The 26,783-nt window shown below is 42.8% G+C and overlaps 1 protein-coding gene across 1 annotated transcript; it reads left to right on the forward strand.

Moving 5' to 3' along the window:
- The first annotated feature begins 4,669 nt into the window (after window positions 1-4,669).
- Window positions 4,670-25,901, forward strand: LOC120028314 (WD repeat and FYVE domain-containing protein 1-like). Its single transcript, XM_038973519.1, has 12 exons — window positions 4,670-4,852; window positions 8,967-9,034; window positions 10,786-10,859; window positions 11,070-11,124; window positions 11,879-12,029; window positions 12,176-12,288; window positions 17,392-17,518; window positions 18,019-18,124; window positions 19,911-20,012; window positions 20,389-20,519; window positions 22,320-22,428; window positions 22,919-25,901. Exons 1-12 carry the CDS (start codon window positions 4,716-4,718, stop codon window positions 22,976-22,978), a joined length of 1,233 nt encoding a protein of 410 aa, XP_038829447.1. The 5' UTR covers window positions 4,670-4,715; the 3' UTR covers window positions 22,979-25,901.
- The last annotated feature ends 882 nt before the right edge of the window (window positions 25,902-26,783 follow it).

Raw genomic sequence — 26,783 nt, forward strand, 5'->3', positions numbered from 1 at the left:
TTAACAGGGGTATAGAGGTGGAGGGTTAGTTGGTGGTCTTTAACAGGGGTATAGAGGTGGAGGGTTAGTTGGTGGTGTTTAACAGGGGTATAGAGGTGGAGGGTTAGTTGGTGGTGTTTAATAGCGGTATAGAGGTGGAGGGTTAGTTAGTTGGTGGTATGTAATAGCGGTATAGAGGTGGAGGGTTAGTTGGTGGTGTTTAACAGGGGTATAGAGGTGGAGGGTTAGTTGGTGGTGTTTAACAGGGGTATAGAGGTGGAGGGTTAGTTGGTGGTATGTACTAGCGGTATAGAGGTGGAGGGTTAGTTGGTGGTGTTTAATAGGGGTATAAAGGTGGAGGGTTAGTTGGTGGTGTTTAATAGGGGTATAGAAGTGGAGGGTTAGTTGGTGGTGTTTAATAGCGGTATAGAGGTGGAGGGTTAGTTGGTGGTGTTTAACAGGGGTATAGAGGTGGAGGGTTAGTTGGTGGTGTTTAACAGGGGTATAGAGGTGGAGGGTTAGTTGGTGGTGTTTAACAGGGGTATAGAGGTGGAGGGTTAGTTGGTGGTGTTTAACAGGGGTATAGAGGTGGAGGGTTAGTTGGTGGTGTTTAATAGGGGTATAGAGGTGGAGTGTTAGTTGGTGGTGTTTAACAGCGATATAGAGGTGGAGGGTTAGTTGGTGGTGTTTAATAGCAGTATAGAGGTGGAGGGTTAGTTGGTGGTGTTTAACAGGGGTATAGAGGTGGAGGGTTAGTTGGTGGTGTTTAACAGGGGTATAGAGGTGGAGGGTTAGTTAGTGGTGTTTAACAGGGGTATAGAGGTGGAGGGTTAGTTGGTGGTGTTTAATAGCGGTATAGAGGTGGAGTGTTAGTTGGTGGTGGTTAATAGCGGTATAGAGGTGGAGTGTTAGTTGGTGGTGTTTAATAGCGGTATAGAGGTGGAGGGTTAGTTGGTGGTGTTTAATAGGGGTATAGAGGTGGAGGGTTAGTTGGTGGTGTTTAACAGGGGTATAGAGGTGGAGGGTTAGTTGGTGGTGTTTAACAGGGGTATAGAGGTGGAGGGTTAGTTGGTGGTGTTTAACAGGGGTATAGAGGTGGAGGGTTAGTTGGTGGTGTTTAACAGGGGTATAGAGGTGGAGGGTTAGTTGGTGGTGTTTAATAGCGGTATAGAGGTGGAGGGTTAGTTGGTGGGGTTTAACAGGGGTATAGAGGTGGAGGGTTAGTTGGTGGTCTTTAACAGGGGTATAGAGGTGGAGGGTTAGTTGGTGGTGTTTAACAGGGGTATAGAGGTGGAGGGTTAGTTGGTGGTGTTTAATAGCGGTATAGAGGTGGAGGGTTAGTTAGTGGTGTTTAACAGGGGTATAGAGGTGGAGGGTTAGTTGGTGGTATGTAATAGCGGTATAGAGGTGGAGTGTAAGTTGGTGGTGTTTAATAGCGGTATAGAGGTGGAGGGTTAGTTTGTGGTGTTTAATAGGGGTATAGAGGTGGAGGGTTAGTTGGTGGTATGTAATAGTGGTATAGAGGTGGAGGGTTAGTTGGTGGTGTTTAATAGCGGTATAGAGGTGGAGGGTTAGTTGGTGGTGTTTAATAGGGGTATAGAGGTGGAGGGTTAGTTGGTGGTATGTAATAGCGGTATAGAGGTGGAGGGTTAGTTGGTGGTGTTTAATAGCGGTATAGAGGTGGAGGGTTAGTTGGTGGTATGTAATAGCGGTATAGAGGTGGAGGGTTAGTTGGTGGTGTTTAACAGGGGTATAGAGGTGGAGGGTTAGTTGGTGGTGTTTAATAGCGGTATAGAGGTGGAGGGTTAGTTGGTGGGGTTTAACAGGGGTATAGAGGTGGAGGGTTAGTTGGTGGTCTTTAACAGGGGTATAGAGGTGGAGGGTTAGTTGGTGTTGTTTAACAGGGGTATAGAGGTGGAGGGTTAGTTAGTGGTGTTTAACAGGGGTATAGAGGTGGAGGGTTAGTTGGTGGTATGTAATAGCGGTATAGAGGTGGAGTGTAAGTTGGTGGTGTTTAATAGCGGTATAGAGGTGGAGGGTTAGTTGGTGGTGTTTAATAGGGGTATAGAAGTGGAGGGTTAGTTGGTGGTATGTAATAGCGGTATAGAGGTGGAGTGTAAGTTGGTGGTGTTTAATAGCGGTATAGAGGTGGAGGGTTAGTTGGTGGTATGTAATAGCGGTATAGAGGTGGAGTGTAAGTTGGTGGTGTTTAATAGGGGTATAGAAGTGGAGGGTTAGTTGGTGGTATGTAATAGCGGTATAGAGGTGGAGGGTTAGTTGGTGGTGTTTAATAGCAGTATAGAGGTGGAGGGTTAGTTGGTGGTGTTTAATAGCAGTATAGAGGTGGAGTGTTAGTTGGTGGTGTTTAATAGGGGTATAGAGGTGGAGGGTTAGTTGGTGGTGTTTAACAGGGGTATAGAGGTGGAGTGTTAGTTGGTGGTGTTTAATAGCGGTATAGAGGTGGAGGGTTAGTTGGTGGTGTTTAACAGGGGTATAGAGGTGGAGTGTTAGTTGGTGGTGTTTAATAGCGGTATAGAGGTGGAGGGTTAGTTGGTGGTGTTTAATAGCGGTATAGAGGTGGAGGGTTAGTTGGTGGTGTTTAATAGCGGTATAGAGGTGGAGGGTTAGTTGGTGGTGTTTAATAGGGGTATAGAGGTGGAGGGTTAGTTTGTGGTGTTTAATAGGGGTATAGAGGTGGAGGGTTAGTTGGTGGTATGTAATAGTGGTATAGAGGTGGAGGGTTAGTTGGTGGTGTTTAATAGGGGTATAGAGGTGGAGGGTTAGTTGGTGGTGTTTAATAGCGGTATAGAGGTGGAGGGTTAGTTGGTGGTGTTTAATAGGGGTATAGAGGTGGAGGGTTAGTTGGTGGTATGTAATAGCGGTATAGAGGTGGAGGGTTAGTTGGTGGTGTGTAATAGCGGTATAGAGGTGGAGGGTTAGTTGGTGGTGTTTAATAGCGGTATAGAGGTGGAGGGTTAGTTGGTGGTATGTAATAGCGGTATAGAGGTGGAGGGTTAGTTGGTGGTGTTTAATAGGGGTATAGAAGTGGAGTGTTAGTTGGTGGTGTTTAATAGCGGTATAGAGGTGGAGGGTTAGTTGGTGGTGTTTAATAGGGGTATATTGGTGGACGGTTCATTGGTGGTGCAATTGTTATCCTTTCCCCCCTTGTTTTTTTATCACAAAATGTAACATGATCGACCACACACTACCGCACATTAGGTGGCGGTATGCACAAACAAAATGTGCGAACGCCATAATACCAAAGAAGAAGAGGAAGCTCAAGAGTATCCTGCCTGAGTCCTATGCAGCAGAGTTTTGAGATCTGCCACACCCCCTTCGAATCAGCCGTTGTTTACTCAGAGATGAAAAACATGCACATATTTAGTAACGACATGCTACTTTTAATTGTATCTATAAAATGTCTAGCACAACTAGGCAAATGTCTTTTTACTTCGTTACAGATTGGGATTCCACCCTTGTAAACACAATTTGCGTGATGGGAGTGAAGTGAAGAAAGAGAGTAATTTCATACAAGCTTATTTGTTTCCACATTTCCTGTCCTCCGTTACCTTTGACCCTTTTCTAAAGGAGTCGAGGAGAGGACGGATGAGTTGAGCAAACCAGTTGAGAATCTCCCTAAGTGTGACCACAGAACAGTGACAGCAGCAAAGAGTTGTGCACCCTAGTAGACAAGGCATTGGCTTTGGATGGACAGTTGAAAAACATATATTTCCATTTCTAAAAACCTGTTTTTGCTTTGTCATTATTGGGTATTGTGTGTAGATTGATGATTAAAACAAATATTTAATACATTTTAGAATAAGGCTGCTATGTAACAACATGTGGAAAAAGTCAAGGGGTCTTAATACTTTCTGAATGCACTGTAAAATGGATATTCGTGCTCCACTGGGTAGAAGTTAGGCCAAATGTAAGATTAAAGCCATTAGATGGGACAGAGCCCTCCAAAGAAAGGTTGGTGGACCAAGATTCAATGGTCAAGTTAGGAAGGAAGAGGTGGTGTTTGCTTTGTTGCGTGTAGGACATTGTACATTGAACATGGTTGACAAGCATGCGAATGGTTTCTGTCTGATTGATGAAACAGTGAAGAAAATAATTTGTTGATGCATTGTTGTAAGTACCGGTAGTGGGCTCACGAGTGGCGCAGCGGTCTAAGGCACTGCGTCTCAGTGCAAGATGCGTCACTATAGACCCTGGTTTGATTCCAGGCTGTATCACAACCGGCCGTGATTGGGAGTCCCATAGGGTGGTGCACAATTGACCCAGCATCATCCGGGTTAGCGTTTGGCCGGGGTAGGCTGTCATTGTAAATAAGAATTTGTTCTTAACTGACTTGCCTAGTTAAATAAAAGGTACAATAAGAAAGATGTGGAAGAGAGGGAAAGATTGATGTGTTGGGTTATTGAGGTTGGACAGGGATGGTGAGGGTTTGATAGAAGGGCTATTTTTTGTCTTAGTAGTATAGGATTAGATAGGAGGGTTTAGTTTCTCTCAATGTTTATTTTCTTTATATTCATTTAGTCTGTAAACTGTGATTGACTACACGCCCCAATGCATTATGAAGCGCTGTGCACCGCTAACGTTTGTTTACGGACCGCCATAATATTATAGTAGAAGAAACAAAGTAGTGCGCTGCTATTCTAGACATTATGGTAATCTTACTCAACTTCCTTAGCCGTCAGCTGATTGTCGAGTTGGGAGGAAAAGAAAACATAGCTATGGCGGCAGAGATTCATTCGAGGCCTCAAAGTTCAAGACCAGTTCTTCTAAATAAAATCGAAGGACACTCGCACACGGTCAATGCTGCAGTTTTGATACCGAAAGAGGACGGAGTGATCACGGTTAGCGAGGACAGGTAGGTTGTCTGACGCCCCATTAGCTGTTTTCCAGATCATTATCTAGCTATTAGCCAGATAACGGTAACGTTAGCTAGCCTGCTTACTATTATTATTTTTTTCACCTTTATTTAACCAGGTAGGCCAATTGAGAACAAGTTCTCATTTACAACTGCGACCTGGCCAAGATAAAGCAAAACAGTGGGACAAAAACAACAACACCGAGTTACACACAAACAAACGTACAGTCAATAACACAATTTGCCATGGGGACCAGACGGTTCTATTCTAAATACACCGTCTGGAACATCATGACAATGTTTGATTCTTGAGATGGTCCTCTTCAAGCCGGAATGTTGAATACAGTTATATTTGAACTTACTCAGCCGATTGTCTGATGTTGGTCCTTCACATGTTCCAATCTTTAGACAAGATATCTACAGGAACATATTTAGTCGACTTTTTATTACACCGGTATTGAAGTTTAAATCTATATCACCTGGTACGTGCGCAAAACCATGTAAATACCTGCAAGACAATAGATATCCTATTAAACTAGAGGGGCTAGCTACAAAGATTTTTATAACTAACCCAGAGCTTGTCTTTCCAATGGGAGCAAATTAATCATAGTGGACAGAACAAGCAAGGAGGTAGGCAGAGCCAAGCAGGAGCTAGTGAGATCCTATTGGCGCGTTTTAGCCTTTATTTTCATATTTCCGTTAGGGAACGCCTACTCTGTTAGGTGCGCGTGTGCAGTAACTCAATTCGCCCTTGCACCCCTTCTAAACGACGCAATTTTTAGAAACTTTGGCAAAAGGCTACAAAACGCAGTCCGCTGTTTGGAGATGAAATGATTAATTGAATGTCGGGCAAAAGCCATCTTGCTCCATCTCCTACCACTGCCAGTAACTGGGCTTCCTCTCATCACCATATTTGGTAGTGAGTGGAAACGCCAACCGGATGCTTCACATTTATACGTCCGGTGAAATATCTGGCTCATTGTTCTATCTGTGTTAGCTTTGTCATAAACCCTCAAATTTCCACAGTAGGGCGAAAATGGAAGCCATCTTACTCAGGGAGAAATCCAAACCCAGTCTAATTGGAATAAATGGCAGTAGAGGCAAATCTTTTTCATAACTAAACCAAGATAGACCACAGCTTGTTGTTTCAAATTGGAACAAATGAGCCATAATGGGAAGAACAAGCAAGGAGGTGGGAAGAGCCAAGCACGAGCTAGCGAGATCCCATTGGCCTGTTCTAGCACACATTTGCATATTTCCGTTGGGGAACTCCTACTCTGTGAAGGGCGCGTGTGCAATAACTAAATTTGCCTTTGTACTGCATTTTTTTGAAACTTTGGCAAAGGGTAAAGTCTACAAAACTTGGTTCACTCTGTTCGTAACAGATTGTAGTTTTGGGAACAGAACTGTATTGAGATCAAATGTTTCATTGATGATTAAATTAGCAGAATGTCCACCAAAATCCATCTCGTTCCATCATCTCCCTCTGCCGGCCACTGAGCTTCCTGTCACTACCATAGTTGGTATGAGTGGAAACGCCAACCAGATGCTTCACATTTATACATCCGGTGAAATATCTGTCTCGTTGTTCTATCTGTGGTTGAGGCATAAGTGATGCCTTTCCTACTTTTACTTATGCAGTGGAAAAAAGTAAGGCATGTGATGTATCAGAAATTGTGTAATGGAATTATAGTCAACTTTACATATTGTCATATAATTATAAATACATTTTATACATACACTCCCGGTCAACAGTTTTAGAACACCTACTCATTCAAGGGTTTTTCTTTATTTTGACTATTTTCTAGATTGTAGAATAATAGTGAAGACAACAAAACTATGAAATCACATATGGAATCATGTAGTATCCAAAAAAGTGTTAAACAAATCAACATATATTTGAGATTTGAGATACTTCAAATAGCCACCCTTTGCCTTGATGACAGCTTTGCACACTCTTGGCATTCTATCAACCAGCTTCACCTGGAATGCTTTTCCAACAGTCTTGAAGGAGTTCCCACATATGCTGAGCACTTGTTGACTGCTGTTCCTTCACTCTGTGGTCCAACTCATCCCAAACCATCTCAGTTTGGTTGAGGTTGGGGGATTGTGGATGCCAGGTCATCTGATGCAGCACTCCATCACTCTCCTTCTTGATAAAATAGTCCTTACACAGCCTGGAGGTTTGTTGGGTCATTGTCTTGTTGACAAACAAATTATAGTCCCACTAAACTCAAAACAGATGGGATGGCTGCAGAATGCTGTGGTAGTCATGCTGGTTAAGTGTACCTTGAATTCTAAATAAATCCCAGAATTCTAAATAATTCACAGACAGTGTCACCAGCAAAGCACCCCCACACCATACCTCCTCCTCCATGCTTTACGGTAGGAAATACACATGCGGCGATCATCCTTTCACCTATTATGCGTCTCATAAAGACACGGCGGTTGGAACCAAAAATCTCCAATTTGGACTCCAGACCAAAGGACAAATTTCCACCGGTCTAATGTCCATTGCTTGTGTTTCTTGGCCCAAGCAAGTCTCTTCTTCTTATTGGTGTCCTTTTAGTAGTGATTTCTTTGCAGCAATTTGTCCATGAAGGCCTGATTCTCGCAGCCTCCTCTGAACAGTTGATGTTGAGATGTGTCTGTTACTTGAACTCTGTGAAGCATTTATTTGGGCTGCAATTTTTGAGGCTGGTAACTTATCCTCTGCAGCAGAGGTAACCCTGGGTCTTCCTTTCCTGTGGCGGTTCTCATGAGAGCCAGTTTCATCATAGCGCTTGATGGTTTTTGTGACTGCACTTGAAGAAACTCTCAATGTGTGACGAATCAACTTCGCTCCTAGAGGCTACTGCATAAACAGTTTACTGCTTTCGTAGGTGTTAGCAATAGCAAATATTATTCTATTGATTTGGCAAGTTAGCTAGTTAGTAGGTTTGGAATGCATATCCTCAGGGCATAACAATGTGTGTAACGCTAGCTAGCTGCACAATCCTGGCACTGACATCAGGATATTGTTGATTTGTGTGCTAGTTGGTATACATTTGGCTACCTGTTACCTTCGTTACATACTAGGACCATGGACCTCATGATACAATATTATCACGATACATAGGTTATGGTACGTATTGCGATTCTCACGATTCTTTATGTATTTCGATTCGATGTTTCAAACATACTGCTCACCGTATGTCTGCTGCAGAGGGACGAGAGAGAGCCATGAGAGAATGAGTTTTGATCAGCTATGGGAATAAAAGTCCTGAAAACAAATTGGCTCCCTATTTAAAAAGATGGAGAACAAGCTATGAAGGAAAAATACTGGTTTTGGTGCAGGTACAGCAAACTAGCATAAAAATACTACCTAATACCCAACGGTCACCATTATTTGAGACGTTATCTTAGGGGTATGCCTTATGTGAATCAATTGACAAGTGTAACTGCCACCTCCAACCCCAATTGCAGTTTAATTTTTATTTTGTTTTCAGTCATTTTGTGCACCGCCTAACCACACAATTTAGACACAAAAGAGATGTAGGCCATTAACACCTACTCCAAAAAGTATTCATAAATGGTGAGGAAGAGATAGTAGGATGGGCACTTCTCTAAAACGGGAGGCCATCCTCTTCTGGTCAACTTTAGGGCACCAGGCAGGCGTAGATCAGAGCAAGTTAATGTGGCGGTCATGCTTGGTCAATTGTACATTGAAGAGCAATATCCTGAGCAAGGTATAGAGAGAATTTAAATACCCTTCCTTGTCCCCAGTAGGATAAGCTTCTCATGGTTGACTAGAAAGGGAACATTTTTGAGGAAGGGAGATTCAAGTAGTATGAGAAGTTCTTTTTTTATATCTTGTGACTGGACTGTCGTAATGACACTGTACTCTCCTTTTGTGTCACAATGATCTTGTGGCTTGAGAGATTCATGGTGTTCTAAAACTGTATTATATTGCAATAGAGGAGCTGACAGTCTTAGACATTTTTCTCCCAAGTAGCCCAAGTTCTAGTACTGTAATCCCTATTCACATTTGAGACTATCATGCTGCACCTGCAGGAACGGTGCCAAGAGGGGCACTTGAAGTTTGAATATGACATTTCCTGTGTCCTATGTCCAGAACTATCCGGGTATGGCTGAAGAGAGACAGTGGACAGTACTGGCCCAGCATCTACCACACAGTCTCCTGTAAGTACCACAAGCGATTAGAAGTAGGCCTCAGCTGAAACGTCCACTAATGTTAGATGCTAAAAATACAGTGCCATGCAAAAGTATTCATCCCCCTTGGCATTTTTCTGATTTTTGTTGCATTACAACCTGTAATTTAAATAGATTTTTATTTGGATTTCATGTAATGGACATACACAAAATAGTCCAAATTGGTGAAGTGAAATGAAAACATTTTTACTTGTTTCAAAAAAAAATTAAACAGAAAAGTGGTGCGTGTATATGTATTCACCCCCTTTGCTATGAAGCCCCTAAATAAGATTAGTTAAAGTCCACCTGGGTGTAATCTAAGTGTCACATGATCTCAGTGTATATATACACCTGTTCTGAAAGGCCCCAGAGTCTCCAACACCACTAAGCAAGGGGCACCACCAAGCAAGCGGCACCATGAAGACCAAGGAGCTCTCCAAACAGGTCAGGGACAAAGTTGTGGAGAAGTACAGATCAGAGTTGGGTTATAAAAAAATATCAGAAACTTTGAACATCCCACGGAGCATCATTTAAATCCATTATTAAAAAATGGAAAGAATATGGCACCACAACAAACCTGCCAAGAGAGGGCCGCCCACCAAAACTCACAGACCATGCAAGGAGGGCATTAATCAGAGAGGCAACAAAGACACCAAAGATAACCCTGAAGGGGCTGCAAAGCTCCACAGTGGAGATTGGAGTATCTGTCCATAGGACCAATTTAAGCCATACACTCCACAGAGCTGGGCTTTACGGAAGAGTGGCCAGAAAAAAGCCATTGCTTAAGTGAAAAAAAGGAGCAAACACATTTGGTGTTTGCCAAAAGGCATGTGGGCGACTCCCCAAACATATGGAAGAAGGTACTCTGGTCAGATGAGACTAAAATTGAGCTTTTGGGCCATCAAGGAACACGCTATGTCTGGCGCAAACCCAACACCTCTCATCACCCCGAGAACACCATCCCCATAGTGAAGCATGGTGGTGGCAGCATCATGCTGTGGGGATGTTTTTCATCGGCAGGGACTGGGAAACTGGTCAGAATTGAAGGAATGATGGATGGCGCTAAATACACGAAATTCTTCAGAGAAACCTGTTTCGGTCTTTCAGAGATTTGAGACTGGGACGGAGGTTCACCTTCCAGCAGGACAATGACCTTAAGCATACTGCTAAAGCAACACTTGAAGGGTTTAAGGGGAAACATTTAAATGTCTTGGAATGGCCTAGTCAAAGCCCAGACCCAATCCAATTGATAATCTGTGGTATGACTTAAAGATTGCTGTACACCAGCGGAACCCATCCAACTTGAAGGAGCTGGAGCAGTTTTGTCTTGAAGAATGGGCAAAAATCCCAGTGGCTAGATGTGCCAAGCTTATAGAGACATACCCCAAGAGACTTACAGCTGTAATTGCTGCAAAAGGTGGCTTTACAAAGTATTGACTTTGGGGGGGGGGGGGTGAATAGTTATGCATGCTCAAGTTTTAAGTTGTTTTGTCTTATTTCTTGTTTGTTTCACAATAAAACATATTTTGCATCTTCAAAGTGGTAGGGATGTTGTGTAAATAAAATGATACAGGCCCCCCAAAAATCTATTTTAATTCCAGGTTGTAAGGCAACAAAATAGGAAAAATGCCAAGGGGGTGAATACTTTCGCAAGCCTCTGTAGCTGAAGCGTATACTATTGAATCAAAACATTGGCCATACACAATTATTTTTTCAATACATATTTTTCATCTCTGTACTAGCGCCGTGCTCCTGTATGTCATACCATCACGACAGCAGGCGCATCTTCATCGGGCAGGACAACGGAGCCATTGTGGTGAGTGAGATGAAGCCTTAAAGATGACCTCATGTGTAAACCCCAGTCTCTGTGTTTTGAGTGGACCCATAACATTCCATTCTGGTTCACACTGACCCCATTTCTAATGTGTCCCTGCTTTGAATGAGAAACAAGCTACAAGTATGAAGTTACATGGAATAAGAGTGGGACTGGTAACTGATCTTTACTATTGTTTGGTGGTGCTAACAGGAACTCCTTCTGTCTGAAGATTTCAACAAGATGAACCATGTGAAGACCTATCCTGGTGAGATTGTAGTGGGGGTTTTCTGCCTTTACAAAGCCAATGAAAACTAAGAAGCTTTGGTGATGTAGACATGATATGATCTCTAGTGTTCAGTAATGGAGTCTTGTGTAACAGTATATATCAGTGATAATGGCTCTTTAGTGTACATTAGTATGTGTGTATACTGGGCTGTGTTCTGAAGCACTGCCCAGTCCCATGAGAAATAATCTGGTCCCTATCCAGCATGCCTCTGGGGAAATGTCTGAACAGGAAATAGAGACCGACGTCATTGCTGCTTAGAACACATGCATGCACACACTCAGACCCAGACCCACAGTGAAAGAGGATAAGTAATTATTGTTCAAGCAATCCAACTTGATGATGATGATCCACCACCACCTCATATTGTCTGACTATTATTATGTTACTACAGTCACCTTCCCCCAGGCTCAGAGAATATGGTCTCTGTGACTAACAGGCTAGCCATGCAGCCTGGACCCTTCTCTCATCACTGGAAAATCCCTGCTTAGGGAAACTTGAGTAAAAATAAAATAAAAAATGTAAGCATTAAATGCCAAAAAACAGATGTCACTGTGGAAGTTTCTAGCAGTTCTCATCCAGCAGTGAAAATGGGCCCAGAACAGAAAAGCTCCATTAAGTAATCTATAGTCATTCTACTCACTCAAACCTTTTGCAGAAAGAGAAAGTTGAGTGGAGAATGAATTCAACATTTGTGTGTGTGTGTATTTAACCCATTGTGGCTGTGTGTGTCCAGCCCATCAGAACCGTGTGTCAGACATGGTGTTTTCTCTGGAGAGCGAGTGGGTGGTGAGCACCGGACACGACAAGAGTGTGAGCTGGATGTGCACCCAGAGCGGCAGTATGCTGGGGCGCCACTACTTCGGCTCCTGGGCCAACTGTCTACAGTATCCTTCTCTGTTTGCGTGAGAGCTGGACAGGGGTCAGTTTATTGTTAATGTTCATATTCCTAAGAATGACTTCTTTGGTCAAAGGTAACTTCCTATCTGTCCTATGTGCTCTTCCTGTGTATCTTCCTTGACTCTGTGTTTAGGTATGACAATGACACCCAGCATGCCTTTGTAGGGGACTACTCAGGACAGATCACCCTGCTGAAACTGGAGAGACAGACCTACTCCACCATCACCACACTGAAGGGCCACGAAGGTAACACACATACCACAGGAGGTTGGTGGCACCTTAATTGGGGAGGATGGGCTCGTGATAATGAGTGGAATGGTATCAAATACATGGTTTTCAGGCGTTTGATGCCATTCCATTTGCTCCATTCCGGACATTATTATGAGCCGTTTGCCACTCAGCAGCCTCCTGTGACACACACAGGGACACACGGACAGCCTATGCACAATATGGAAACGGACGCTACAAAGTGCTCGGATGCCATCTCTAACTGGCAATCATTTAAAAGAGGAAATGTTGCTGGCAGATTGTATGGAGCCATACTATATTGTCATGCAGTGGGGTAACAGTTTTGCACTTGTATGTATACTGCCGTTCAAAAGTTTGGGGTCACTTAGAAATGTCCTTGTTTTTGAAAGAAAAGCAACTTTTTTGTCCATTTAAAATAACAGCAAATTGATCAGAAATACAGTGTAGATATTGTTAATGTTGTAAATGACTATTGTAGCTGGAAACAGCAGATTTTTAATGGAATATCTACATAGGTGTACAGAGGCCCATTATCAGCAACCATCACTCCTGTGTTCCAATGCACGTTGTGTTAGCTAATCCAAGTTTATCATTTTATAAGGCTAATTGATCATTAGAAAACCCTTTTGCAATTCTGTTAGCACAGCTGAAAACTGTTGTTATGCTAAAGAAGCAATAAAACTGTCCTTCTTTAGACTAGTTGAGTATCTGGAGCATCAGCATTTGTGAGTTTGATTACAGGCTCAAAATGGCCAGAAACAAAGAACTTTCTTCTGAAACCTGTCAGTCTGTTCTTGTTCTGAGAAATGAAGGCTATTCCATGCAAGAAATTGCGAAGAAACTGAAGATCTCGTACAACGCTGTGTACTACTCCCTTCACAGAACAGCGCAAACGGGCTTTAACCAGAATAGAAAGAGGAGTGTGAGGCCCCGGTGCACAACTGAGCAAGAGGACAAGTACATTAGTGTCTAGTTTGGGAAACAGACGCCTCACAAATCCTCAACTGGCAGCTTCATTAAATAGTACCCGCAAAACACCAGTCTCAACGTCAACAGTGAAGAGGCGACTCCGGGATGCTGGCCTTCTAGGCAGAGTTGCAAAGAAAAGCCATATCTCAGACTGGTCAATAAGAAGAAAAGATTAAGATGGGCAAAAGAACACAGACATTGGACAGAGGAACTCAGCGCTGTAATCGCTGTCAAAGGTGCTTCAACAAAGTGCAGAGTAAAGGGTCTGCATACTTTTGTAAATGTCATATTTCAGTTTTTTTATTTGCAAAAATGTAAACATGTTTTTGCTTTGTCCAGCTACAATTGTTGTTTACAACATTAACAATGTCTACACTGTATTTCTGATCAATTTGATGTTATTTTAGTTTGCTTTTCTTTCAAAAACAAGGACTGTGTGTGTGTGTGCGTGCGCACGTGATTGCACATTATGTTTTTTACGAAAATTGTGTGTGTACCAGTCAAGTTTGGACACCTGCTCATTCAAGGGTTTTTCTTTATTTTTTACTATTTTCTACATTGTAGAATAATAGTGATGACATCAAAACTATGAAATAACATGTAGTAACCAAAAAAATCTTAAACAAATCATAATACTCTTGGCATTCTCTCAACCAGCCTCACCTGGAATGCTTTTCCAACAGTCTTGAAGGAGTTCCCACATTTGCTGAGCAGTTTTTGGCTGCTTTTCTTTCACTCTGTGGTCCAACTCGGGTGATTGTGGAGGTCAGGTCATCTGATGCAGCACTCCATCACTCTCCTTCTTGGTCAAATAGCCCTTACACAGCCTGGAGGTGTGTGTCATTGTCCTGTTGAAAAACAAATGTTGGTCCCGCTAAGCGCAAACCAGATGGGATGATGTACCGCTGCAGAATGCTGTGGTAGCCATGCTGGTTTAGTGTGCCTTGAATGTCTGTGATTTATTTAGAAGTGTCACCAGCAAAGCACCATCACACCTCCTTCTCCATGCTTCACGGAAGAGGGCCCTATTTGGTAAAAGACTAAGTCCATATAATGGCCAGAACAGCTCAAATAAGCAAAGAGAAACGACAGTCCATTCCTTTTAAAGACATGAATGTCAGTCAATGTGGAACATTTCAATAACTTTTAAAGTTTATTCAAGTGCAGTCGCAAAAACCATCAAATGCGATGATGAAACTGGCTCTCATTTCCCTTTGACTCACCCCAACCTTCTAAAATCAATCAAATGTTATTTGTCAAATGCTTCGTAAACAACCGGTGTAGACTGAAATGTTAATTCGGAAAGTATTCAGATCCCTTCCCTTTTTCCACATTTTGTTATGTTACATCCTCATTCTAAAATGGATTCAATTACATTTTGTTATGTTACATCTTCATTCTAAAATGGATTCAATAACATTTTCCCTGACAATACCCCATAATGACAAAGCGAAAACAGGTTTTTAGAAATGTTTTGCAAATGTATTTAAAAATAAAAAAACAGACCTTATGAGACTCGAAATGGAGGTCAGGTGCATCCTGTTTCCATTGATCATCCTTGATGTTTTTACAACTTGATTGGAGTCCAGCTGTGGTAAATTGAATTGATTGGACATGAATTGGAAAGGCAGATATCTGTCTATATAAGGTCCCACAGTTGACAGTGCATGTCAGAGTAAAAACCAAGCCATGAGGTCGAAGGAATTGTCCGTAGAGCTCCAAGACAGGATTGTGTCGAGACCCAGATCTGGGGAAGGGTACCAAAAAATGTATAGTATTGAAGGACCCCAAGAACACTGTGGCCTCATCACTCTTAAATGGAAGAACTTTGGAACCACCAAGACTCTTCCTAGAGCTGACCGCCCGGCCAAACTGAGCAATCAGGTGAGAAGGTCCTTGGTCAGAGAGCTGACCAAGAACCCGATGATCACTCTGACAGCGCTCCATAGTTCCTCTGTGGCAATGGGAGAACCTTCCAGAAGGACAAACATCTTTGCTGCACTCCACCAATCAGGCCTTTATGGTAGAGTGGCCAGATGGAAGCCACTCTTCAGTAAAAGGCACATGACAGGAAACTTGGCACCATTCCTACGGTGAAGCATGGTGGTGTTTTTCAGCGGAAGGGACTGGGAGACAGGATCAAGGGAAAGATGGACGGAGCAAAGTACAGAGATTCTTGATGAAAACCTGCTCAGGACCTCATACTGGGGCAAAGGTTCACCTTCCAACAGGACAACGACCCAAAGCACACAGCCAAGACAATGCAGGAGTGGCTTCGGGACAAGTCTCGGAATGTCCTTGAGTGGCCCAGCCAGAGCCCGAACTTGAACCCGGTCCAACATCTCTGGAGAGACCTGAAAATAGCTGTGCAGTGACGTTCCCCATCCAACCTGACAGAGCTTGAGAGGATCTGCAGAGAAGAATGGGAGAAACTCCCCAAATACAGGTGTGCCTTGCATGTGGAGTCATACCCAAGAAGACTCAACGCTGTAATCACTGCCAAAGGTGCTTCAACAAAGTACTGAGTAAAGGGTCTGCATACTTATGTAAATGTCATATTTCATTTTTTAAATTTGCAACAAAAAAAAGTCAACATGTTTTTGCTTTGTCATTATGGGGTTGATTGATGTAGATTGATGAGGGGGAAAAACTATTTAATCCATTTTAGAATAAAGCTGTAATGTAACAAAATGTGGAACAAGTCAAAGGGTCTGAGTACTTTCTGAATGCACTGTATGTGACTGGGTACCAGTACTGATTTGATATGCAGGGGTACGAGGTAATTGATGTAGATATGTACATATAGATAAGGATAAAGTAACTAGGCAACAGGATAGATAATTAAGCAATGTGGTATGAAGTGCTGTTATATGGTCAATATACCACGGCTAAGTGTTGTTCTTATGCACAACACTGAGTGCCTGGATACAGCCCTTAGCTGTGGTAGTGTATTGGCCATATACAGCAAACCCCAGATGCCTTATTGCTGCTATTATTATTATTACCAAAGTAATTAGAACAGTAAAAAAATATATGTTTTGTCATACCCATGGTATACAGTCTGATATACCACTGCTTTCAGCCAGTCAGCATCCAGGAGCCAAACTACTTGGTTTATAATAAACATTATACCATGGCATTGTTGAATACTCATTTCTGATTGGCTTGAAGGGCATTCTACAGCGTGCATTATTTCCCTATAATGCACATGTTCTATGTTTGAGCTGCTTTAGAAAGCAAAAGTCCTACTGAACATTTATTGGTATTGTTGAATTTGACTGATGGTTTGGTTAGCGAAACATGCAACCATGTTTGTTTGGTCACCAAGGCAACTAGCTACTGTACTATCTACTGTAGTAAACTTGCTAGCTACTTCAGTGGATGTTGAACACATTTCTAGTGGCAAATGTGGTAAATTATTTATTTTTTATTTAACCTTTATTTAACTAGGCAAGTCAGTTAAGAACAAATTCTTATTTACAATGACGGCCTACCCCTGCCAAACCCGGATGATGCTGGGCCAATTGTGCATCGCCTTATGGGACCACCAATCACGGCCGGATGTGACACAGCCTGGATTCGAACCAGGGACTGTAGTGACTCCTCTTGCATTGAGATGGAGTGCTTTAGACCGATGCTCCACTCGGGAACCATAAATGATGCACCTTCCACATCATTCATAATTTTCCATAGAATGCATAGCCCCTCGTTGATTATCCCTTTTTGCACCAAAAAAGTGCAAAAAGGGTCAATGCAGATAGTAGCTATTGGTTAACTTTTTAGCAATCTTATGCCTTTGGGTTAGAAACTGATAAGGGTCCTGTTGGTTCCTGACTTGGTACAGCTTTTCCGTGTGATAGCAGAGAGATCCGTCTATGACTTGGGTGGTTGGCGTTTTAGAACATTTTTAGGGCTTTCATCTGACACCACCTGGTGTAGAGGGCCTGGATGGCAGGGAGCTCAGTGACGTACTGGGCCGTACGCACTACCCTCTGTAGCGTCTTGCGGTTGGATGCTAAGCAGTTACCATACCAAGCGGTCACACTACCAACCACCCGTCTGTTGTGTCATAACTTCCTGGTCTCTCTCTCTCTCTTTCCCCCCCTTCTCACCATCCTTTCCCCCCCTCAGGTAGTATTGAAGCTCTGTGGTGGGATCCTGTTCAGAGGCTTTTGTTCTCAGGAGCATCTGACCACAGTGTCATCATGTGGGATATCGGGGGCCGCAAGGGACGAACACTACTGCTCCAGGGACACCAGTAAGAGGGAGTGTGTGTGTGTGTGTGTGTGTGTGTGTGTGTGTGTGTGTGTGTGTGTGTGTGTGTGTGTGTGTGTGTGTGTGTGTGTGTGTGTGTGTGTGTGTGTGTGTGTGTGTGTGTGTGTGTGTGTGTGTGTGTGTGTGTGTGTGTGTGTGTGTGTGTCAGCCAGTGCATATGCTTATCAGTAGCAGGGCTCTGTAGGTCAGTACCAGTTGTCGCAGGGAGCTGTTCACTTCCTAATATTTTATTTTGATGTTTTACCATCTGTGAGCTCCTCAGATGGCGTAACTATCAGACCAATTTACGTCTGGAATTCTTTGGAAGATCACTCTATTTTCTACATTCTTCCTCCTTTTTCCCTCTCACCCCTCTCTTTCTATCTCTCTGTTCCTCTCTCTTCCTTTCTCTCTCTCTCTCTCTCTTCCTTTCTCTCTCTCTCTCTCTCTCTCTCTCTCGCTCTCTCTCTCTCTCTTCCTCTCTCTCTTCTTCCCAATATCCAGTGAACGAGTGCAGGCGGTGCGATACCTGCAGCTGACCAGACAGCTGGTGTCCTGTTCTGCAGATGGCGGCGTCACAGTGTGGAACATGGACACTCCCAGAGAAGAGGTAGGTACAGTGCATTCAGAAAGTATTCAGACCCCTTGACTTTTTCAACATTTTGTTAAGTTACAGCCTTATTCTAAAATTGATTGAAGTTTTTTTTCCCACTTATCAATCTAAACACAATACCCCATAATGACAAAGGGGAAAACAGGTTTTTCGAAATGTTTGCAAATTGATTCTAAATACAAAACTGAAATATCACTTTTACGTAAGTATTCAGACTCTTTACTCAGTACTTTGTTGAAGCACCTTTGGTGACTACAGCCTTGAGTCTAATTTGGTATGGCGCTACAAGCTTGGCACACCTGTATTTGGGGAGTTTATCCCATTCTTCTCTGCAGATCCTCTCAAACTCTGTCAGGTTGGATGGACAACGTCGCTGCACAGCTATTTTCAGGTCTCTCCCGGAGATGTTCGATCGGGTTCAAGTCCGGGCTCTGGCTGGGCCACTCAAGGACATTCCGAGACTTGTCCCGAAGCAACTCCTGCGTTGTCAAGGCTGTGTGCTTTGGGTCGTTGTCCTGTTGGAAGGTGAACCTTCACTCCAGTCTAAGGTCCTGAGCATTCTGGAGCAGGTTTTCATCAAGGATCTCTCAGTACTTTGCTCCGTTCATCTTTCCCTTGACCCTGACTAGTCTCCCAGTCCCTACCGCTGAAAAACATTCTCACAGCATGATGCTGCCACCACCACACTTCTCCGTAGGGATGGTGCCAGGTTTCCTCCAGACGTGACGCTTGGCATTCAGGACAAATAGTTTAATCTTGGTTTCATCAGACCAGAGAATCTTGTTTCTCATGGTCTGAACTCCAAGCAGGCTGTCGTGCCTTTTACTGAGGATTAGCTTCCGTCTGGCCAGTACCATAAAGGCCTGATTGGTGGAACGCTGCAGAGATGGTTGTCCTTCTGGAAGGTTCTCCCATCTCCCCAGAGGAACTCTGGAGCTCTTTCGGAGTGACCGTCGGGTTCTTGTTCACCTCCCTGACCAAGGCCCTTCTCCCCCGATTGCTCAGTTTGGCCGGGCGGCCAGCTCTAGGAAGAGTCTTGGTGTTTCCAAACGTCTTTCATTTAAGAGTGATGGAGGCCACTGTTCTTGAGGTACTTCAGTACTGGATAATTTTTTTTGGTACCCTTCCCCAGATCTGTGCCTTGACACAATCCTGTCTTGGAGCTCTACGGACAATTCCTTCGACCTCATCGCTTGGTTTTTGCTCTGACATGCACTGTGAACTGTGAGACCTTAAATCCAATCAATTGAATTTACCACAGGTGGACTCCAATCAAGTTGTAGTAACATCTCAAGGATGATCAATGGTCAATTTCGAGGCTCACAGAAAAGTCTGAATCCTTATGTAAATAAGGTATTTCTGTTTTTGTTTTCTATTAAAAAAAATTTGCTTTGTCATTATGGCGTATTATGTGTAGATTGATGAGGGGGGGAAAAAACAATTCAATTTTAGAATAAGACTAACGTAACAATGCAGGAAAAAGTAAAGGGGTCTGAACTTTCAGAATGCACTGTATATCAGGAGCCAGGAATACATCTCAATGCCTCACTTCACCTCCTCCTTAAAAAGTAGAGGTGGGCAAACTTTTTGGCACCAAATAAAACAAGACCAAAAAACATGTTGTAGTTTTCCCACCCCTGCCTTAGATGCTGCTGAACTCACAATCTGCTTGGTTAAGGAGCTACGTCAACTCACTATTGCCCTTTGGTGTTGAACATTGCTACAAAGTAACATCACTCCCCCTCTACTCTGTAACTTTCTCTTCCTGCTTGACTCTCTACAGGCTCCTCCGTGGTTGGACAGTGACTCATGTCAGAAGTGTGAGCAGCCTTTTTTCTGGAACGTCAAACAGATGTGGGACTCAAAGACCATTGGACTTAGGCAGGTGAGAGGGCAGGCAGCCTCTGGTATAGACCAGAGCCTTGTATTGAGAATATAATACAAGGCTCTGGCATAGCCATTACTGTTGTAAGAATTGCCTTGTAACTGTATAATAGTAATGGTAGAAATATAGGAACTAGGGAGTGATCAGTCCATTTTCTTTGACCCTTGGCTAATGCTGATGTGGGACTCTAAGACCATTGGGCTTCGGCAGGTGAGAGGGCAGGCTGCCCCTGGTGTAGCCATTACTCTAATACAAATATCCTTGTGACTCTATTGTAGTGGTAGAAATATAGATATAGGCACATAGAAATACAGGAACTAGGAGTGATCTGTCTTTATTATTGACCCTTGGCTAACTCTCGTGTTTCCTGTTTTAGCACCACTGCAGGAAGTGTGGCAAAGCGGTGTGTGGGAAGTGTAGTTCCAAGAGCACTACATACCCTGTGATGGGCTTTGAGTTCCAGGTGCGAGTGTGTGACACCTGCTATGACACCGTCAAGGACGAGGAGTGAGTATGATCGACTAGTAATAGAACATAATTGTGATAAAACAATCTTAATCGCTCTGGATAAGAGTGTCTGCTAAATGACTTACAGTGGGGCAAAAAAGTATTTAGTCAGCCACCAATTGTGCAAGTTCTCCCACTTAAAAAGATGAGAGAGGCCTGTAATTTTCATCATAGGTACACTTCAACTATGACAGACAAAATGAGAAAAAAAATTCCAGAAAATCACATTGTAGGCTTTTTAATGAATTTATTTGCAAATTATGGTGGAAAATAAGTATTTGGTCACCTACAAACAAGCAAGATTTCTGGCTCTCACAGACCTGTAACTTCTTCTTTAAGAGGCTCCTCTGTCCTCCACTCGTTACCTATATTAATGGCACCTGTTTGAACTTGTTATCAGTATAAAAGACACCTGTCCACAACCTCAAACAGTCACACTCCAAACTCCACTATGGCCAAGACCAAAGAGCTGTCAAAGGACACCAGAAACAAAATTGTAGACCTGCACCATGCTGGGAAGACTGAATCTGCAATAGGTAAGCAGCTTGGTTTGAAGAAATCAACTGTGGGAGCAATTATTAGGAAATGGAAGACATACAAGACCACTGATAATCTCCCTCGATCTGGGGCTCCACGCAAGATCTCACCCCGTGGGGTCAAAATGATCACAAGAACGGTGAGCAAAAATCCCAGAACCACACAGGGGGACCTAGTGAATGACCTGCAGAGAGCTGGGACCAAAGTAACAAAGCCTACCATCAGTAACACACTACGCCGCCAGGGACTCAAATCCTGCAGTGCCAGACGTGTCCCCCTGCTTAAGCCAGTACATGTCCAGGCCCGTCTGAAGTTTGCTAGAGAGCATTTGGATGATCCAGACGAAGATTGGGAGAATGTCATATGGTCAGATGAAACCAAAATAGACCTTTTTGGTAAAAACTCAACTCTGAGTTGAGAATGCTGAGTTGCATCCAAAGAACACCATACCTACTGTGAAGCATGGGGGTGGAAACATCATGCTTTGGGGCTGTTTTTCTGCAAAGGGACCAGGACGACTGATCCGTGTAAAGGAAAGAATGAATGGGGCCATGTATCGTGAGATTTTGAGTGAAAACCTCCTTCCATCAGCAAGGGCATTGAAGATGAAACGTGGCTGGGTCTTTCAGCATGACAATGATCCCAAACACACCGCCCGGTCAACGAAGGAGTGGCTTCGTAAGAAGCATTTCAAGGTCCTGGAGTGGCCTAGCCAGTCTCCAGATCTCAACCCCATAGAAAATCTTTGGAGGGAGTTGAAAGTCCGTGTTGCCCAGCAACAGCCCCAAAACATCACTGCTCTAGAGGAGATCTGCATGGAGGAATGGGCCAAAATACCAGCAACAGTGTGTGAAAACCTTGTGAAGACTTACAGAAAACGTTTGACCTCTGTCATTGCCAACAAAGGGTATATAACGAAGTATTGAGATAAACTTTTGTTATTGACCAAATACTTATTTTCCACCATAATTTGCAAATAAATTCATTAAAAATCCTACAATGTGATTTTCTGGATTTTTTTCCCTCATTTTGTCTGTCATAGTTGAAGTGTACCTATGATGAAAATTACAGGCCTCTCATCTTTTTAAGTGGGAGAACTTGCACAATTGGTGGCTGACTAAATACTTTTTTGCCCCACTGTAAATGTAATGTCACTATAATAATACTGTAATGGAGTATAATAAAAATGTGACTCAGATTTACATTTATCTTCTTCATGCCACCCCCTCATTTCCTCACGTACCACTTTGTCTCATCTTCCAGTCGTACTGCGTTAGCAACGTTCCATGAGGGGAAGCACAACATAGCCTTTATGGACATGGACCCTTCCAGAGGCCTGATGGTGACCTGTGGCAGCGACCGTGTCGTCAAGGTCAGACATACTATCAGCCTTGATCAGTAACTAGTGGTCAGATACAGTCCCTGATGAGTGGGTTTTAGACTCAATACTACTAAATGTTTTTTAATATGCTTGGAAAGCGGAAATGTTCTAGAACGTCAAAGTTAATATTACTGGAGACCTTGCCGTTTTGGAGACAGCATCGCCTTTGCTAGCAATCAGATTTACAGTGACTAATTTAACAGTACGTAAGTGAATTGTTTCGCCCCAAAGTTAGCCAAGAATATTAGCTTGTCAGCTAAAATTGTTTGCAGTTAGTTAGCAATTGCCTCTACACTATTTTGCTTGCTACAGTAGCACTGACATGTCAATAACCTGTCTCCAAAAATGTTGAGGTGTTGGTTGTTTACATTTGACCATTGTGATGCGCATCAATGCGTGTCTACTTTCTATGCCAATGACTGTCATCTTTACATATTCATCTGACTTTACCGAATTCCTGATTGGCTCTTTCTTTCCACAGATATGGGACATGACGCAAGTGGTTGGCTGTAGCATAGCAACAGGCTTCTCCCCACGTTGATTATCCCCCCCGTCGGCCCTCAAACTCTGTCCTCTACTCTACTGACAGATGTCTCTGTCATTGGGAACTCCTCTGTCTCCTCATCTTTCTGGCTCCTCTTCTGTCCGGCTGCTTCTGTTCTCTCATCTCCCACTGGACGTTTGGATGAAGATACGTGTGTTGTGTTGTGTAAGTGGGTGGGTACTAGTGTTGGTAACCCTTTGCTTGATTTGGTGTCAGTTTTGTACGTGAGAAGTTGAGTCTCAAATGTGTCTCAGGTCTAACTTCCAGTGTGTACCTGTTCAGCGGAGTGCCAAGCACAATGTTCTGTTCTAATGTGTGAATGGAAGGGAGCAGTGTTTGTGTTTACGTATGTTCCACCTCTGTCTGGTTTCTTTGACATAGTGGGTCAGCTCTAATTCCTTTTGCACTGTAACATTGGACTGCTAGACCCGATAATCCACAAGCCCTGCCCAACAGACACACACAGGGATCTCCTATTGGCTGCTTACTTCAACTTTCTACATTTTAAATATCGCAAATGCTAACCATGACAACACAGCTTTTGTATACCCATATGCATAGTGTGTACAGTATGAGATGCAGTGTGCTTATCGCTCTATATCCCTCACTGATCATGAGGTCAGTTTCTCTCTTTCCTCGCTAGTTGTTCTTTCCCTCTCTCTTTCTTTCTCTTCACTAGTTGGCCTTACTCACTCGTTTGTCTCAGGAGGAGAAGATGGAAGAGTCATTAGAGGGCATGGCTGTATGTGCCGTCACCATGGCAACCCTGGCCGAGCTGTAGCCACAGCTGTTCTCCCACAGACCTTGTCCAACTTCATCTCAGACACCTAAAACATCTTTCATCAATTTACACAACTGTACAGATATCACTTCTAGTCCTGATAACCAAGACCCCATACTCTGTTGCCTTTGCGAAAAGTTAAGATGAATTTGCGTATAATGAAAAACGGTGTAAGCTTTTGAACAAGAGGTTTTATTTGGCTTTTGCTCTCTTTAGACAGGCACTTAGGTACTGAAATGGTACTGTATAAAAGGCAATGTAGCGCTAAAGTTCCCATGCACTGATGTTTTACGCTGTTTCATCTCTCACTGTGGGATTGTGGGTAAAATTAGAAGCTGCTTGTGTTTCCTCTAAGGCCTTAAGAGAGAGGGATGGACCAAGCCTTCTAGAACCTTCAAAACTCTCACGACTGTTCTTACACACACTACTCTGTAGCATAGCTGCATTTTTCTCTCAACACTCACCCATGAATACTAAGCATTCAACACTATTTACTAGTTCCTCTGTCACTCTCCCACTCTGTTTTGTTTCCAGAGCCCCATAAGGTTCTCCACTGCACTTAAATGCACTAATTGTGGTTTAGAGAGCAGATGTGCATTAATATAATAAAAAAATAAAAATAAACATTTTGGGGGGGATTTTCTTCGTTACGGCTTGAGTTGCATAACGTCCTTAAACTGGTAGATATTTGGCTAATTTTATGCTAGGTTAGACTAACGCTTGCCTTAAGGTAAAACTGAACATGACGTGGGAGTAACGATTTTCAAATGTAGTCCCATTCCAGTTTTGATCACCTACTGTATAATATTCTATTTCTAGCAAAGTGTTTGATTGTTTCTTGATGTTTACTTCATGTACACTTCATGTATAGGATGGTGGTGAGGTCACACAGACAGGATGATGTGGCCATGTGATGTTTTGATGTCACTGAGAAATCTTTCACAGATGTGCTTGCAATGTTATGCCAGAAACGTGATGACATCTCTGGGAGACATGTTTATGTCACAGAGAGGTGTTGACATCATAAATACATATTGTGGACATCACAGAGATACAGGGGTGTGCATGTTTCACAGAGAGGAGTTAATATCACACAGAACATGCTAATGTCTCAGATTGACATGGCGAGGTCACAGAAGCTGCAGGCAGCCTAGCGGTTAAGAGCGTTGGGCCAGTAACCGGAAAGTTGCTGGTTCGAATCCCTGATTCGACCTAGGTGAACAAAGCACATAACCCTAATTGCTCCTGTAAGTTGCTCTGGATGAGAGCGTCTGCTAAATGTAAAGTACAGTCATCAGGGATGTGCAGTGTTCTTGGGAAACACTTTTGCTACAGTACAATCAAGGCTCAAGATCAGCTTTTTTGAAAATTGTGGTAGATCAAAAGAAATCTCTGTAAGAGGATACCTGTGACAGTTAACTGGAGTCCCAGTGATTTCTGTTCCCAACTATAGATGAATTCCAACTAGATCAATTCCTTTGAGTAATCGAGAGCCACTAACATTTGTGATTCCCTCCACAAATGATTGTTCCCACCACAATTGTGATCAATACAATTCTCTAGGTATGTTGGTTTGTAATGAAGTATAAGTCTGTTTTATGGGGTCGATCCCATGAAGAAGAATTTATATACTTTTTACATGTAGTTTTACTGGTTCTTATATGTAATTTGACTAAACTCCATCCACATTTTCACACATGTATAAAATAGTAAGATCTCAAACTGGAGCCATATCTAGCAGAGGGGTCTAGTGGGAGGAGCTATAGGAGGACAGGTTCAAGGGATGGAACGGAGTCGTATCGTGGTTTCCATGTCTTTGTTTGATACTGTTCCATTTATGCCATTACATTGAACCCTTCATCCTATAGCTCCTCCCACCAGCAGCCTCTGAATTCTACAGTATACATTCTCTACTACTCTGTTAACCTCTTTGTTGCTGTTTGTCATTTTATCATGTCATACTGCTTGTAAAATAATCTTGTTCCGACGGTGTTGTATATCTCTAATAATTGTATTTTTAAAGAGAAACTCCTGTTGATAATGTTGACCGTACTGACTTTAGTCTCCCTGTGGCACTCTGTTCTGTCATGGTGAGGAAATAAATAAAAGCTTAATAAAGATATCCATTCAGACCTGTTATTAAGTCTATAACTCTTGTGTTGGATGCCTCCCCCATCTGCAATATAGTAACACTCAGAAAATACCTTACATCATTTGGGTTTTACATCAGTGTATTTTTTTTTATTCAAGGATGAAATCACAAAATACATGACTGCCTCATCAATAAGAATATTTATATATCTCATTACTTCCTCAAAGTGTTTAAGTTCTCCTTAAACATCAAGTGTTACATAAATATATCTTAGCTGTATTGGCCATGTCAGGTACAGCGGTGGGAACCTCTCTGGTCTGAATAGGTAAAAGCTCCATCTACCTGCTGATAGTGAGAGGTCTCTTCATGCCTGGGCTCAGTATAACCACCCAGAGGGGTCTATTACAATGCAAGATTAATGATTTAACCAGCTAACTTGCCAAAATATTCAGATTATTATAATTTTGTAGATGAGGATGGTGTAATTGACTCAACAACCAAAACCACATATCTAAGTTGACCTTCTAATTGATGTTTCTGGTTGTTAATCAAAGTTAGCTGGCTAACTCATGAATCCTGCTCTGTCGTTTTGCCCTCCTGATGATGTAATTGTGTTAATGCACACCAATGCATTTAATCAGTTATGTACACAAGCGTTGTAGACTTTTCATGGATCAACAGACAACTTCATGAGGTTGTAATACTGAAGAAGCACTTGGGTAAATTAGTTTGAACATTTTCAAAGCAGAGCAAACCAACCAACCCTGTGTTAGGCTGGACCCATAGCAACAGGCTGTGATGTGATTGGTGGATGGATAAGGGAGTGACTTTGGTCACATCAGATTCCCATCTGATTGACAGCTTTCATTGAGTCACTGCTTGAAGTGGTAGAAAAACAACATACTGTGTTTGTTGGGTTAAATGTATAA

The sequence above is a fragment of the Salvelinus namaycush genome, chromosome 34 (assembly GCF_016432855.1).
Source record: "Salvelinus namaycush isolate Seneca chromosome 34, SaNama_1.0, whole genome shotgun sequence".
Taxonomy (NCBI): Eukaryota; Metazoa; Chordata; class Actinopteri; order Salmoniformes; family Salmonidae; genus Salvelinus; species Salvelinus namaycush.

Bases quoted from the DNA above. Each gene is read 5' to 3' on its own strand.
- LOC120028314 (XM_038973519.1), top strand. From the start codon at position 4,716: ATGGCGGCAGAGATTCATTCGAGGCCTCAAAGTTCAAGACCAGTTCTT. The intron at 11,125-11,878 runs GTGAGATTGTAG...GTGTGTGTCCAG, and splicing joins CCATGTGAAGACCTATCCTG to CCCATCAGAACCGTGTGTCA. The intron at 20,520-22,319 runs GTGAGTATGATC...CTCATCTTCCAG, and splicing joins GACACCGTCAAGGACGAGGA to TCGTACTGCGTTAGCAACGT.